This window comes from Pogoniulus pusillus, chromosome 24 (assembly GCF_015220805.1).
Source record: "Pogoniulus pusillus isolate bPogPus1 chromosome 24, bPogPus1.pri, whole genome shotgun sequence".
Lineage (NCBI taxonomy): Eukaryota > Metazoa > Chordata > Aves > Piciformes > Lybiidae > Pogoniulus > Pogoniulus pusillus.
The window spans coordinates 4,375,390-4,388,963 of record NC_087287.1 but is presented as its reverse complement, the minus strand read 5'-3'; the positions used below and the strand labels follow the sequence as shown (position 1 = coordinate 4,388,963).

General features: G+C 60.2%; 1 protein-coding gene across 1 annotated transcript in view; it reads right to left on the bottom strand.

The window, feature by feature from the left end:
* CRACR2B (calcium release activated channel regulator 2B) overlaps window positions 1–13,089 on the bottom strand; it is a 50,540-nt gene extending 37,451 nt beyond the window's left edge. The window contains exon 1 of the mRNA XM_064163993.1: window positions 12,449–13,089. Within this exon, the coding sequence (XP_064020063.1) occupies window positions 12,449–13,089 (641 nt within the window). The remainder of the gene's footprint in view (window positions 1–12,448) is intronic.
* Window positions 13,090–13,574: the final 485 nt, after the last annotated feature.

The following is a 13,574-nucleotide window of genomic DNA, read 5'->3' as shown; positions in this document are numbered from 1 at the left end:
CTTAGATTGGACATTAGGAAGAAATTCTTCCCCATGAAGGTGGTGAGGCACTGGGACAGGTTGTCCAGAGACATGGAAGCTCCAAGCCCTGGAGGTGCTGAAAGCCAGGTTGGACGGGGACTTGAGCAACATGATCCAGCAGGAGGTGTCCCCTGTCCACATGAGGGAAGTTGGACTTGGATGATCTTTAAGGTCCCTTCCAACCATTCTACAATCCTGTGGTGAGGCCTGAGGAACTCCTTGAGAGGTGCCAAAGGATGCTGAGACTCTAGCAGGGCTGGCTTGGCACCACCTGGTTCTGTCCCCTTTGCTCACCCCTGCCCCAAACACCTCTTTGTGTCAGCCCTCAAGGATAATATTTGCCCAGCAAACAAGTTCTGCCAGACAAGTCACGAGTGGGCAAGCCCAGCCTCTCTGGAGAGCAAAAGCCACCCTTCCACCCACCCCCACAGAGAAGACTCCAGCTGGTGCCTGAGCAGCACAGACCTCATCGACCTGCAGGCAGAGGAGCCTCTAACAGCCCCATCCTGCCAGCAGCAAGCCGTGACGGGATCCACAGAGAGCAAAGGTAAAGGCATGGCCTTCCCCGTGGGCTTGAAGAGTGACAAATGGACATGAAGGCTACCATGAACCATCAGGTGGTCTTCAATACAGTTCTGAGAATCCTTAAACCACCTGGGAGGGCTCTGTGCTGCCAGAGGGCAGCTCTGCTCCTCTCAGACCAGGACAATCACCTCACCGCTCCTCAGAGACAGCTTCGCCTCAGCCCCAGCACCTCACATCCCCTGGGGCAGGCTCTAGCAGTCTAGCCCAGGCACAAAAAAGCCCCAAACAACCCCATGCCAAGGAAGGTGCCCACCTCTGAGCAGGAGAGGTTACTCACCACTCTGTTCCACCCTTGCTGCTGAGGGGATGCTCAACAGAGCCCCACGGTCTGAGCTGGGGTGCTGCTGGAAGAGCACAAAGGAAGGAGCAAACTGCACCTCACAGCCTGGCCTGGCTCTACTCTCCTCCTGGGAGCCTTTATAAAGCTTCTCTTAGTCCTGACCAGAACAAAAGAGCTTCTCAACCACCCAAAAAAAAAATAATATATATCTAAAGAGCATTTTTGGATCCAGGTTCATGAATCCTCCAGGTTAGGTGGCTAAAGGTCAGGCAAGACAAAAAGTTCTGGTTGCCATAGTGATGCTAATCCAAGCACAGCACACATCCTGTGACTGGAGTGGTGCAGCCTGAAATGCAAAGGGCTTCGTGCACCAAAGCCAAACAGGGGCTTGGTGTAAGAGACACTTGAACACCACCCCCAGCAGGCAGCAGGCATTGTGCAGAGAAGTGGATTTTCAGATGGGATTGGATGAAGCCAATCCAAGCATCACTACAGCTGCCCACATCTAAGGCAAGAACTAAGAGCTCTCAAGCATGATTAGAAACCAAGTGTGATTTGTCCAGCCTGAAGGGAAGAGAAGGTTCCAGGCACTGGAGGGAGCTGAGTCACCACATCACACAGAGGCTGCACTTGGACACGGCAAGGAGGTGGTGAGGAGAGAAAAGAAGTAACCAGCTCCCCGCAGCCACAACCAGCAAATGCTAATCCATGTCTGTAAGGCTTTGGTTTTGGCACTGACAGCTGCAAGCATCTCCTGCCTGCTGCAAGCATCCCCTACCTGCTGCAAGCATCCCCCTGCCCAGCTGCAAGCATCCCCCTGCCCAGCTGCAAGCATCCCCCTGCCCATCTGTAAGCATCCCCCTGCCCAGCTGCAAGCATCCCCCTGCTCATCTGTAAGCATCCCCTGTCCAGCATCCACCTCCCCACAGAGAGTGAACTCCAGCCCTGCTGACCTCACTGCAGCTCCAGCCCACGTCTGGCTCTGCTCTCCCAACTCCTGAAGGTCATCATCTTAGAACAGCTCAGGTTGGAAGGGAGCTCAGAGATCATCTGCTCCAACCCCCTGCCATGGGCAGGGACAACTCCCACCAGCACAGCTTGCTCAAGGCCTCATCCAGCCTGGCCCTAAACACCTCCAGGCAGGAGGCAGCCACAGCCTCCCTGGGCAGCCTGTGCCAGGCTCTCACCACCCTCACACTCCACAACTTCTGCCTCAGCTCCACTCTAACCCTGCTCTGCCTCAGCTCCAAACCATTGCCCCTTGGCCTGGCTCCAGACAGCCTCAGCAGAAGTCTCTCTGCAGCCTTCCTGCAGGATCCCTTCAGGCACTGGCAGCAGCTCTCAGGTGCCCCTGGAGCCTTCTCCTCTGCAGGCTGCACACCCCCAGCTGCCTCAGCCTGTGCTCACAGCAGAGCTGCTCCAGCCCTGGGATCACCTTTGTGGCCTGCTCTGGCCTCACTCCAGCAGCTCTGTGCCCTCCTTCTGCTGGGGACAGCAGAGCTAGAGGCAGGACTGGAGGGGAGGTCTCTGCAGAGCAGAATCACTTCCCTTGACCTGCTTCCACCTGTCACTGTGATGTGCACCCCCAGCTCCCTCAGCCTGTCCTTCATGCTTTCCATGCAGCCCACAGCACGCTTGAAGGGGGAAGAGCTACAAGAGGGCCATTTGCATGTGGCCACTTCAGCTGAGCAGCCAGATTTGCATGGGGAAGCAAAGAGCTCTTTCTGTGGCACGGGAAACAAATCAAATCAAAAGGGTTTGTGCTGGAGCAGAGGTTTACTCCTCTGGTTGTGTCTGGGAGGAAGGAAAGGCAGAGCAGAGATCCTGCAAACTCCTGTGTGAGTGGGGCTTGGTCTCCTCTCCCTAGTTAGAAGTGATAGGATGAGAGGAAACAGCTTCAAGTTGCCCCAGGGGAGGCTTAGGTTGGAAAGCTTCTTCCGTGAAAGAGTTCTCAAAGCCTGGCACAGGCTGCCCAGGCAGGTGGTTGAATGCCCAACCCTGGAGGTACCAGACTTGGTGGAGTTAGATAATGGTTGGACTCCATGAAAGACTCTTAGAGGTCTTTTCCAACCATGGCTCAAAAAGGATGAGGAAGAGGAAAGGCAGCTCTGAAGCCCAGAAGCATAGCATGCAGTGGAAGGAACTGCATTTGTGGGACCATCCTCCTGTGCCTGCTTCCTGCCAAGAAACCTGAACTCTTTTCCCAGTGCCTGTGATCTCAGACACGGACCTGTGAGGCATAGGACAACACACACCTGAACTTCAAAACCCTGACAGGTGAAGAGAGAGGCTGCTGAAGAGTTCCTCAGCCCTGCCTGACACCAGAGCCACCTGCACAGCACCACAGGCTCACAGGATGTTAGGGGTTGGAAGGGACCCGAGGACATCATCAATTCCAACCCCCTGCCAGAGCAGGACCACACAATCTAGCTCAGGTCACACAGGAACACATCCAGACAGGCCTGGAAAGGCTCCAGAGAAACCTCTCTGGGCAGCCTGTGCCAGGGCTCTGGGACCCTTACAGGAAAGAAGTTCCCCCTTGTGTTGAGCTGGAACCTCCTGTGCTGCAGCTTCCATCCACTGCTCCTTGTCCTATCCCAGGGAGCAGAGAGCAGAGCCTGTCCCCCCTCTCCTGACCCCCAGACCTCAGAGAGTTATAAACATTGATTAAATCCCCTCTCAGCCTTCTCTTCTCCAGACTCTCAGCCCCAGGTCCCTCAGCCTCTCCTCACCAGGCAGTACTTCAGTCCCACTATCCTTGCGGCCCTCCCTTGCACTCTCTCCAGCAGATCCCTGCCCCTCTTCAACTGGGGAGCCCAAAACTGAAGGCAGTATTCAAGATGAGGTCTCATCTGATAGAGTAGAGGGGGAGGAGAACCTCCCTTGATCTGCTGGACACACTCTGCTTAATGCCCCCAAGGACCCTATTTGCCCTCTTGGCCACCAGGGCACATTGCTGTGCCATGGATGTTCTCCCCCAGCACTGCCAGGTCCCTCTCCACAGAGCTGCTCTCCAGCAGTCACCTCCCAGCCTCTACTGCTGCAGTTTCTTGTTCCTCCCCAGGTGCAGGACTCTGCACTGGTCCTTGCTGAACCTCATTGGGTTCCTCTGTGCCCAGCTCTGCCCAGGTCTCTCTGGATGGCCACACAGCCTGCAGCTGTATCAGCCAAGCCTCCCAGTTTGGTGTCAGCAGCAAACTGCTGAGCAGACTCTGTCTGTCTGAGCCCTCATCAATGTCATTGATGAAGATGCTGAACAGGACTGGACCCAGCACTGATCCCTGGGGGACTCCACTGGTGACAGCTCCCCAGCTGTACCTGGCATCATTGATCATCACTCTTTGAACTCTGTCTTGTAACCAGTTCCTAATGCACCTCACTGCCTGCTCTTCCATCCCACACTTCTGAGCTTGCTCACTAGGATGTCATAGGAGACAGCATCAGAGGACACTGAGCTGGTGGAGCAGGAGCCAGGCAGAGGCACACATAATTCAAGCCCTTCTGCCCACAGACTGACTGCCTGGCTGGCCCTTCACTCACATCCCTCAGCTCCATCACCTCTCACTGTCACCACCTCTTTTGTGCTCCAGGTCCCAAAGAGGCTTTGCCACCCTGCCCACAGCTGCAATGCCAGCACCTAGCCACGCCTGCCAAAGGTAAGAAGGATCTGGTCAGGCTTTATCTTATCAAAGCCAGGCTGATGCTTGTCTTCCTTCTTGGGCAAAGCTCAGCAGCCCTGCACCTGGCAAGGAGGGCAGCTGGGCAGAGGGCAGCAGCTCCAGCCTGCAGGCACTCGCACCAGAGTGGGACAGCTCTGCCTGTCCCACCCCACAGACAACCTGGGGGTCAATCCACAAGCAGGAGTGATGAGGTAGCTGCACCACACGGCCACATCTCACCTCATATGGGTCTCAGCTGTCAGCACAGGCACACACAGCACAGCCTGGTGCTTGCTGACCACAGGATCACACACTGGCAGCAGTTGGAAGGGACTTCTGCAGACCACTGACACCAAACCCCTTGCCACAGCAGGGACACCCAGGGCAGGTTGCACAGAAACACATCCAGATGGGGCTTGAAAGTCATAGAATGGTTTAGGTTGGAAGGGACTTCAAGGACCATTCAGTTCCAAACCCCTGCCATAGGCAGAGACACCTCTCACAAGAACAGGCTGCTCAAGGCCTCATCCAACCTGGCCTTGAACACCTCCAGGGAGGTTGTGGAGCACAGAATGTTCTTTGCAGTGAGGGTGGGGAGAGACTGGCACAGGTTGCCCAAGGAGGTTATGGATGCTCCCTCCCCGGAGGTGTTCAAGACCAGGCTGGATGAGGCCTTGAGCAACCTGTGCTGGTAGGAGGTGGTCCTGTCCATGGCAGGGGGCTGGAACTGGATGAGCTTTAAGGTCCCTTCCAACCCAACCCATTCTAAGCTTGTATGATTTGTAGAGGTTTCATACTGTGCTCAGAGCAAGATCAACCTTTCCTGAAGGGCTTCCATGTCTCCCTCTGGCACCTTCCCAAGCCAGGCAGTGCTTCTCACACAGCTGGAGCCAGTGCCTGCTGCAGAACAGTTCTGTGAAGTCTGGTAGCAGCACAGAGATGCAAAGCATTGAGGCAGTGCCAAGAGCTCCTCCTTCAGATGACTTCTCTGCTCCACCAGCTGCAGTCCCTCACCTCTCTGGACAGAAAGCTGGAGTGCTGCAAGCCTCACTGCTCTCCACCTTACTACTTAGATTCAAGCACTCCTGGCAGTTTAGGCAGACACACACAAGTCCTAGAATCATGGATGTCATTAGGTTGGAAAAGACCTTTGAGATCATCCAACCCAGCCCTTAATCCAGCACTGCCAGGTCACCGCTGAACCATGTCCCTCACTACCATATCTGCATGGTTTCTCAGCCCCTCCAAGGATGGGGACTCAACCACTGCCCTGGGCAGCTTGTGCCAGGGCTTGGTGACCCTTTCAGGGAAGAAAGTGTTCCTCATGTCCAACCTAAACCTCCTCTGGGGCAACTTGAGATCATTTCCTCTTGTCCTGTCAGTTTGCACTAGGGAGCAGAGCCCGGCCCCCACCTGGCTCCAGACTCCTTCCAGGGAGCTGTAGAGAGCAATGAGGTCTCCTCTCAGCCTCCTCTTCTCCACACTGAACACCCCCAGCTCCCCACCCCTGTTCTCCAGAACCCTTCCTCAGCTTTGGTGCCTTTCTCTGGACCTGCTCCAGCCTCTCAATGTCCTTCTTGCACCACCTCTGCCCTGCTGCTGCTGGCCACACCATTGCTGATCCAGGCCAGGCTGCTGGTGCCATTCTTGGCCACCTGGGCACACCCTGGCTCATCTTCAGCCAGCACCCCCAACTCTGTCTCAAGCCTGGAGCCTTCCTGGGGGTGTTGTGACCCAAGGACCCAGCCCTTGGCCTTGTTGAACCTCATCCCACTGGCTTCAGCCCACGGATCCAGCTTGGACAGATCCCTCTGCACAGCCTCCCAACCCTCCAGAAGATCAACTGTGCCACCCACAGTGGTGTCTGCAAACTGCCTGAGGGTGCCTCCATCCCCTCATCCAGATCATTGCACTGGATCAGGCTGCCCAGAGAGGTTGTGGAGTCTCCTCTGGAGACTTTCCAGACCTATCTGGATGGGTTCCTGTGTGAATACCTAGTTGGGTATTTCTAAAGTGTGGGGGGTGGGTAACACCCAAACCATCACACCTGTGCTAGACTCTCTGGTCCAGCTCTGGCAGGGGGATTGGACTGGAAGATCTCCAGAGGTCCTGTCAACCCCTGACATCCTGTGACCCTGTGATCTGGCCCAAGAAGAGCACATGGGAATGCTTGGGGGATCCAGCCTGGCCAAGTCTGCTCAGCCAGATCTAGGTCCATGCACGGGAAAATCCCTCTGGGCATCAGCCAAGGCATGAACACTGCAGGACACAGGATGGGACAAAGAGAAGGCTGCTGGAGAAGGGGCAAGCAGAACACCAAGAGCACCTCCCTCTGAGCTATCCCACCTGGAAGGCATGACAAAGCAGGCAAATCTGCTCTTTTGATGTGACAACAGAAGAGATCCTGCAAGATCCAGATGTTCAAAGCAAACCAAGCAGGTCCACCTCAGACCAGACTCCGCTGGAGCCGCTGACCTTAGTCGTCCTTTCCGACTGAAAGGATTCCATGGCTCTGCGGCAGGAACAGGGAAGAGGCTGCTTGGCTCAGTGAAAGACAACACACTTCCTGCAGCTGAAGTTTGGGGTCACTGTCTCGAAACGCAAGCTGAGCTGCTGCAAGCAGGCGGGGAGAGGAGGGAGGACTCAGTGCCCTGAGCAGCCTTATCAAAGCCAGCAGAAGCAGCCAGCAGAAGCAGCCAGCGAGGAACGCGCGGGCCCTGCTGGAAACCACGGCAGGATCAATAGCTGCGAAGCAATCTGACCATGAAGAACGTGTGCATGGAGCTGTGCCCACATCAGCTGCGTCCCTGCCAGCTGTCCCCAGCCCTTCGGGTCACTCTCTGAGCCTGCCTGGCACAGTCACACTATCAACACACACCCCCCACCCGAGTGCTGCCTGAGTGCTGCTGAACACAGCCCCACACTGAGTGCTGAACACAGCCCCACACTGAGCGCTGCTGAACACAGCCCCACACTGAGTGCTGAACACAGCCCCGCACTGAGCGCTGCTGAACACAGCCCCACACTGAGCGCTGCTGAACACAGCCCCACACTGAGCGCTGCTGAACACAGCCCCACACTGTGCTGCTGAACACAGCCCCACACTGAGCGCTGAACACAGCCCCACACTGAGCGCTGCTGAACACAGCCCCACACTGAGCGCTGCTGAACACAGCCCCGCACTGAGCGCTGCTGAACACAGCCCCGCACTGAGCGCTGCTGAACACAGCCCCGCACTGAGCGCTGCTGAACACAGCCCCGCACTGAGCGCTGCTGAACACAGCCCCGCACTGAGCGCTGCTGAACACAGCCCCGCACTGAGCGCTGCTGAACACAGCCCCACACTGAGCGCTGCTGAACACAGCCCCACACTGAGCGCTGCTGAACACAGCCCCGCACTGAGCGCTGCTGAACACAGCCCCGCACTGAGCGCTGCTGAACACAGCCCCACACTGAGCGCTGCTGAACACAGCCCCACACTGAGCCCTGCTGAACACAGCCCCACACTGAGCGCTGCTGAACACAGCCCCGCACTGAGCGCTGCTGAACACAGCCCCGCACTGAGCGCTGCTGAACACAGCCCCACACTGAGCGCTGCTGAACACAGCCCCGCACTGAGCGCTGCTGAACACAGCCCCACACTGAGCGCTGCTGAACACAGCCCCGCACTGAGCGCTGCTGAACACAGCCCCACACTGAATGCTGCTGAACACAGACCCACACTGAGCCCTGCTGAACACAGCCCCACACTGAATGCTGCTGAACACAGACTCACACTGAGCGCTGCTGAACACAGCCCCACACTGAGCGCTGCTGAACACAGCCCCACACTGAGTGCTGAACACAGCCCCACACTGACTGCTGCTGAACACAGCCCCACACTGAGAGCTGCTGAACACAGCCCCACACTGAGTGCTGAACACAGCCCCGCACTGAGCGCTGCTGAACACAGCCCCACACTGAATGCTGCTGAACACAGCCCCACACTGAATGCTGCTGAACACAGACTCACACTGAGCGCTGCTGAACACAGCCCCACACTGAGCGCTGCTGAACACAGCCCCGCACTGAGCGCTGAACACAGCCCCACACTGAGCCCTGCTGAACACAGCCCCACACTGAGCGCTGCTGAACACAGCCCCGCACTGAGCGCTGCTGAACACAGCCCCGCACTGAGCGCTGAACACAGCCCCACACTGAGCGCTGCTGAACACAGCCCCACACTGAATGCTGCTGAACACAGACTCACACTGAGCGCTGCTGAACACAGCCCCACACTGAGCGCTGCTGAACACAGCCCCGCACTGAGCGCTGCTGAACACAGCCCCACACTGAGCGCTGCTGAACACAGCCCCGCACTGAGCGCTGAACACAGCCCCACACTGAGCCCTGCTGAACACAGCCCCACACTGAGCGCTGCTGAACACAGCCCCACACTGAGCGCTGCTGAACACAGCCCCGCACTGAGCGCTGCTGAACACAGCCCCACACTGAATGCTGCTGAACACAGCCCCACACTGAGCGCTGCTGAACACAGCCCCACACTGAATGCTGCTGAACACAGCCCCGCACTGAGCGCTGAACACAGCCCCACACTGAGAGCTGCTGAACACGGCCCCACACTGAGCGCTGCTGAACACAGACCCACACTGCGAGCTGCTGAACACAGCCCCACACTGAGCGCTGCTGAACACAGCCCCGCACTGAATGCTGCTGAACACAGCCCCACAGTGAGTGCTGAACACAGCCCCGCACTGAGCGCTGCTGAACACAGCCCCACACTGAGAGCTGCTGAACACAGCCCCGCACTGAGCGCTGCTGAACACAGCCCCGCACTGAATGCTGCTGAACACAGCCCCACAGTGAGTGCTGAACACAGCCCCGCACAGAGCGCTGCTGAACACAGCCCCGCACTGAGCGCTGCTGAACACAGCCCCACACTGAGCGCTGCTGAACACAGCCCCACACTGAGCCCTGCTGAACACAGCCCCACACTGAGAGCTGCTGAACACAGCCCCGCACTGAGCGCTGAACACAGCCCCACACTGAGAGCTGCTGAACACAGCCCCACACTGAGCGCTGCTGAACACAGACCCACACTGAGAGCTGCTGAACACAGCCCCACACTGAGCGCTGCTGAACACAGCCCCGCACTGAATGCTGCTGAACACAGCCCCACAGTGAGTGCTGAACACAGCCCCGCACTGAGCGCTGCTGAACACAGCCCCACACTGAGAGCTGCTGAACACAGCCCCGCACTGAGCGCTGCTGAACACAGCCCCACACTGAGCGCTGCTGAACACAGCCCCACACTGAGTGCTGAACACAGCCCCACACTGAGCGCTGCTGAACACAGCCCCACACTGAGCGCTGCTGAACACAGCCCCACGTTGAGCGCTGAACACAGCCCCGCACTGAGCGCTGCTGAACACAACCCCACACTGAGAGCTGCTGAACACAGCCCCGCACTGAGCGCTGCTGAACACAACCCCACACTGAGCGCTGCTGAACACAGCCCCGCACTGAGCGCTGCTGAACACAGCCCCACACTGAGAGCTGCTGAACACAGCCCCACACTGAGTGCTGAACACAGCCCCACACTGAGCGCTGCTGAACACAGCCCCCCAGTGAGCGCTGCTGAACACAGCCCCGCACTGAGCGCTGCTGAACACAGCCCCACACTGAGTGCTGAACACAGCCCCGCACTGAGCGCTGCTGAACACAGCCCCCCAGTGAGCGCTGCTGAACACAGCCCCGCACTGAGCGCTGCTGAACACAGCCCCACACTGAGCGCTGCTGAACACAGTCCCACACTGAGCGCTGCTGAACACAGTCCCACACTGAGCGCTGCTGAACACAGCCCCGCACTGAGCGCTGCTGAACACAGCCCCACACTGAGAGCTGCTGAACACAGCCCCACACTGAGCGCTGCTGAACACAGCCCCACACTGAGTGCTGAACACAGCCCCGCACTGAGCGCTGCTGAACACAGCCCCACACTGAGCGCTGCTGAACACAGCCCCACACTGAGTGCTGAACACAGCCCCACACTGAGCGCTGCTGAACACAGCCCCACACTGAGCGCTGCTGAACACAGCCCCACACTGAGCGCTGCTGAACACAGCCCCCCAGTGAGCGCTGCTGAACACAGCCCCACACTGAGCGCTGCTGAACACAGCCCCACACTGAGCGCTGCTGAACACAGCCCCACGTTGAGCGCTGAACACAGCCCCACAGTGAGCGCTGCTGAACACAGCCCCACGTTGAGCGCTGCTGAACACAGCCCCCCAGTGAGCGCTGCTGAACACAGCCCCCCAGTGAGCGCTGCTGAACACAGCCCCACAGTGAGCGCTGCTGAACACAGCCCCACACTGAGTGCTGCTGAACACAGCCCCACACTGAGTGCTGCTGAACACAGCCCCACACTGAGCGCTGCTGAACACAGCCCCACACTGAGTGCTGCTGAACACAGCCCCACACTGAGTGCTGCTGAACACAGCCCCACACTGAGCGCTGCTGAACACAGCCCCACACTGAGCGCTGCTGAACACAGCCCCACACTGAGCGCTGCTGAACACAGCCCCACACTGAGCGCTGCTGAACACAGCCCCGCACTGAGCGCTGCTGAACACAGACCCACACTGAGTGCTGAACACAGCCCCACACTGAGCGCTGCTGAACACAGCCCCACACTGAGCACTGAACACAGCCCCACACTGAGCACTGAACACAGCCCCACACTGAGTGCTGCTGAACACAGCCCCACGTTGAGCCCTGCTCTGCAACACCATTCCAGAGCAGAGTTACAGATTCAAGGCCAGAAATGGGTAAATTCAGACTGGCTGTTAGGAAGAAGTTCTTCAACATGAGGGTGGTGAGAGGCTGGAAGGGATTGCCCAGGGAGGTGACGGAAGCCTCATCCCTGGAGGTGTTTAAGGCCAGGCTGGGTGAGGCTGTGGGCAGCCTGCTCTAGGGTAGGGTGTCCCTGGGCATGGTAGGGGGACACCTTACCCTAGATCAGGCTGCTCCTTGTGGTCCCTTCCAACCCTGACTGATTCTATCTCCAGAACGAACAAAGCCTCGGTGGGTGACACCTATGGAGGCTGCTGTGTCCTCAGGGCACCCCAAGCAAGGTCATCTCCCTGCGCGGGACACAGCCTGGCGGCCGCCAGCCTCTTTTCCCCTCGGCTGTTTGCAGGAAGTCCTGCAGGAAGGACCTGAGGTTCGACACAGGAGAGTTCACCCAAGTGCATCCCTCCGCAGAGCGTTAAGCAGGCTGCGGCTTCAGCAGAGGAGAAGCTCTGGCAGCTTTGCCTCCCAAGGAGAAGGAGCAGCAGCCCTAAGGCGGCTGCCGTAGGGACCTGCGGCATCTTGACTGGCAGCACCTGGATCGTGGCACAAAAAGGGCATTCCCTGGTGCCAAGGTTTCCACTCAGAGCCAGCCCAAAGCCCCCGGAGCTCACCTCAGAGCGGGTACACAGAGTTCAGAGCAGCAGCGGAGGGCAGAGGGTGGAAGGGATGGAGCCCACCAGGGCAGCGCTGCCCATCCACGGCCGCGGCCTCCGGAGGGGCTGTGGGCGGGAAGGGGCTGCGGATCCTCCACACTCATCCTCCACCGGCACAGCCCCGCCGGCAGCCCGCGGGGAGGCAGCTACAGGCACCGCCACCTCAGCAGCCGGACCCCCGGCCCTCCGCTTCCCTGCCCCACAGCCGCGGGGCCGGCCCCGAGCAGGCGGACGAGGCGAGGGCGCCTGCCGGGGGCCGCTCCCGAACGCCTCACAGGCTCCTGCCCGGCGGCCTCACAACATGGCGGGGGGCAGCCGCCCCGCCGCGGGGACCCCCCGGCCGCTGGGGCACTGCGCCCGCGGCTCGCCCGCTCCGCGGAGCCCCTCACGGCGCTTACCTGGCCCGGCGCGGCGGGAGCGGGGCCGGCACCTGCGGCCGCCCAGCCCGGGGCAGCGGGCGAGAGGAGCCGGCGGCAGCGCTGGCGGCGGCCGAGCCGACCCGGAAATGAGCGGGGCCGCGGGCGGGCGGCGGAGCCAGAGCCGGGCAGCGCGGGACGGGCCGGCGGCGAGGGCAGCCGGGCAGAGGCGGGACGGGGCCGGCGGCAAGAGGCAGCCGGGCAGAGGCGGGACGGGGCCGGCGGCGAGGGCAGCCGGGCAGAGGCGGGACGGGGCCGGCGGCGAGGGCAGCCGGGCAGAGGCGGGACGGGGCCGGCGGCAAGAGGCAGCCGGGCAGAGGCGGGACGGGGCCGGCGGCAGGAGGCAGCCGGGCAGAGGCGGGACGGGGCCGGCGGCGAGGGCAGCCGGGCAGAGGCGGGACGGGGCCGGCGGCAAGAGGCAGCCGGGCAGAGGCGGGACGGGGCCGGCGGCGAGGGGAGCCGGGCAGAGGCGGGACGGGGCCGGCGGCAAGAGGCAGCCGGGCAGAGGCGGGACGGGGCAGGCTTCTCCGTGACTCGGGGGTAGTGGCAACACCCACGCTCCGAGCCGACACCAACGCCGCTCGAAGAGCACGGAACCGGTGCCCCGGAGGCTGTGCTTCCATCCGCTCCCGGGCAGGTCTGCGGAAGAGTGCTCAGCTTCGGCGGCCACGGCACCGAGCGAGGCTGCTGCGGCTTTGCCGTCGCTGGAGGCGAGCGCCGCCTGCTCAGTCCTGGGCGCCGCGACACGAACCGCAGCACGGCCGGCCCGGGGACAGCCTGCTGCCGGCACAGGAGACCGAAACACGGGAGCCCAGGCAGCGGCAGAGCCCAGCCCGTGTGCTGGCTCCTGTCCCGGGGATGCCAGCAGCGCAGGAGCCGTGCCCGGCTCTGCCGCACCAAGGAAAGCTCCTGCTGTTCCCGGAGCCTGAGGGCTTTTGGTTTCCATATGCCCCAGCTGGAGGTGAAGGGAATAAAGATTGGTGCCTGAGCGAACTAGGCAGGTACACCTCAGCTGCTAAAGAGAGGGTGAAACGCTCCCAAGGGGTGCCCTCGAATGAGCAAAGTCTCAAACCTGTGAGTATTTCTTCCCTGCACCTGCAGCTCCCCC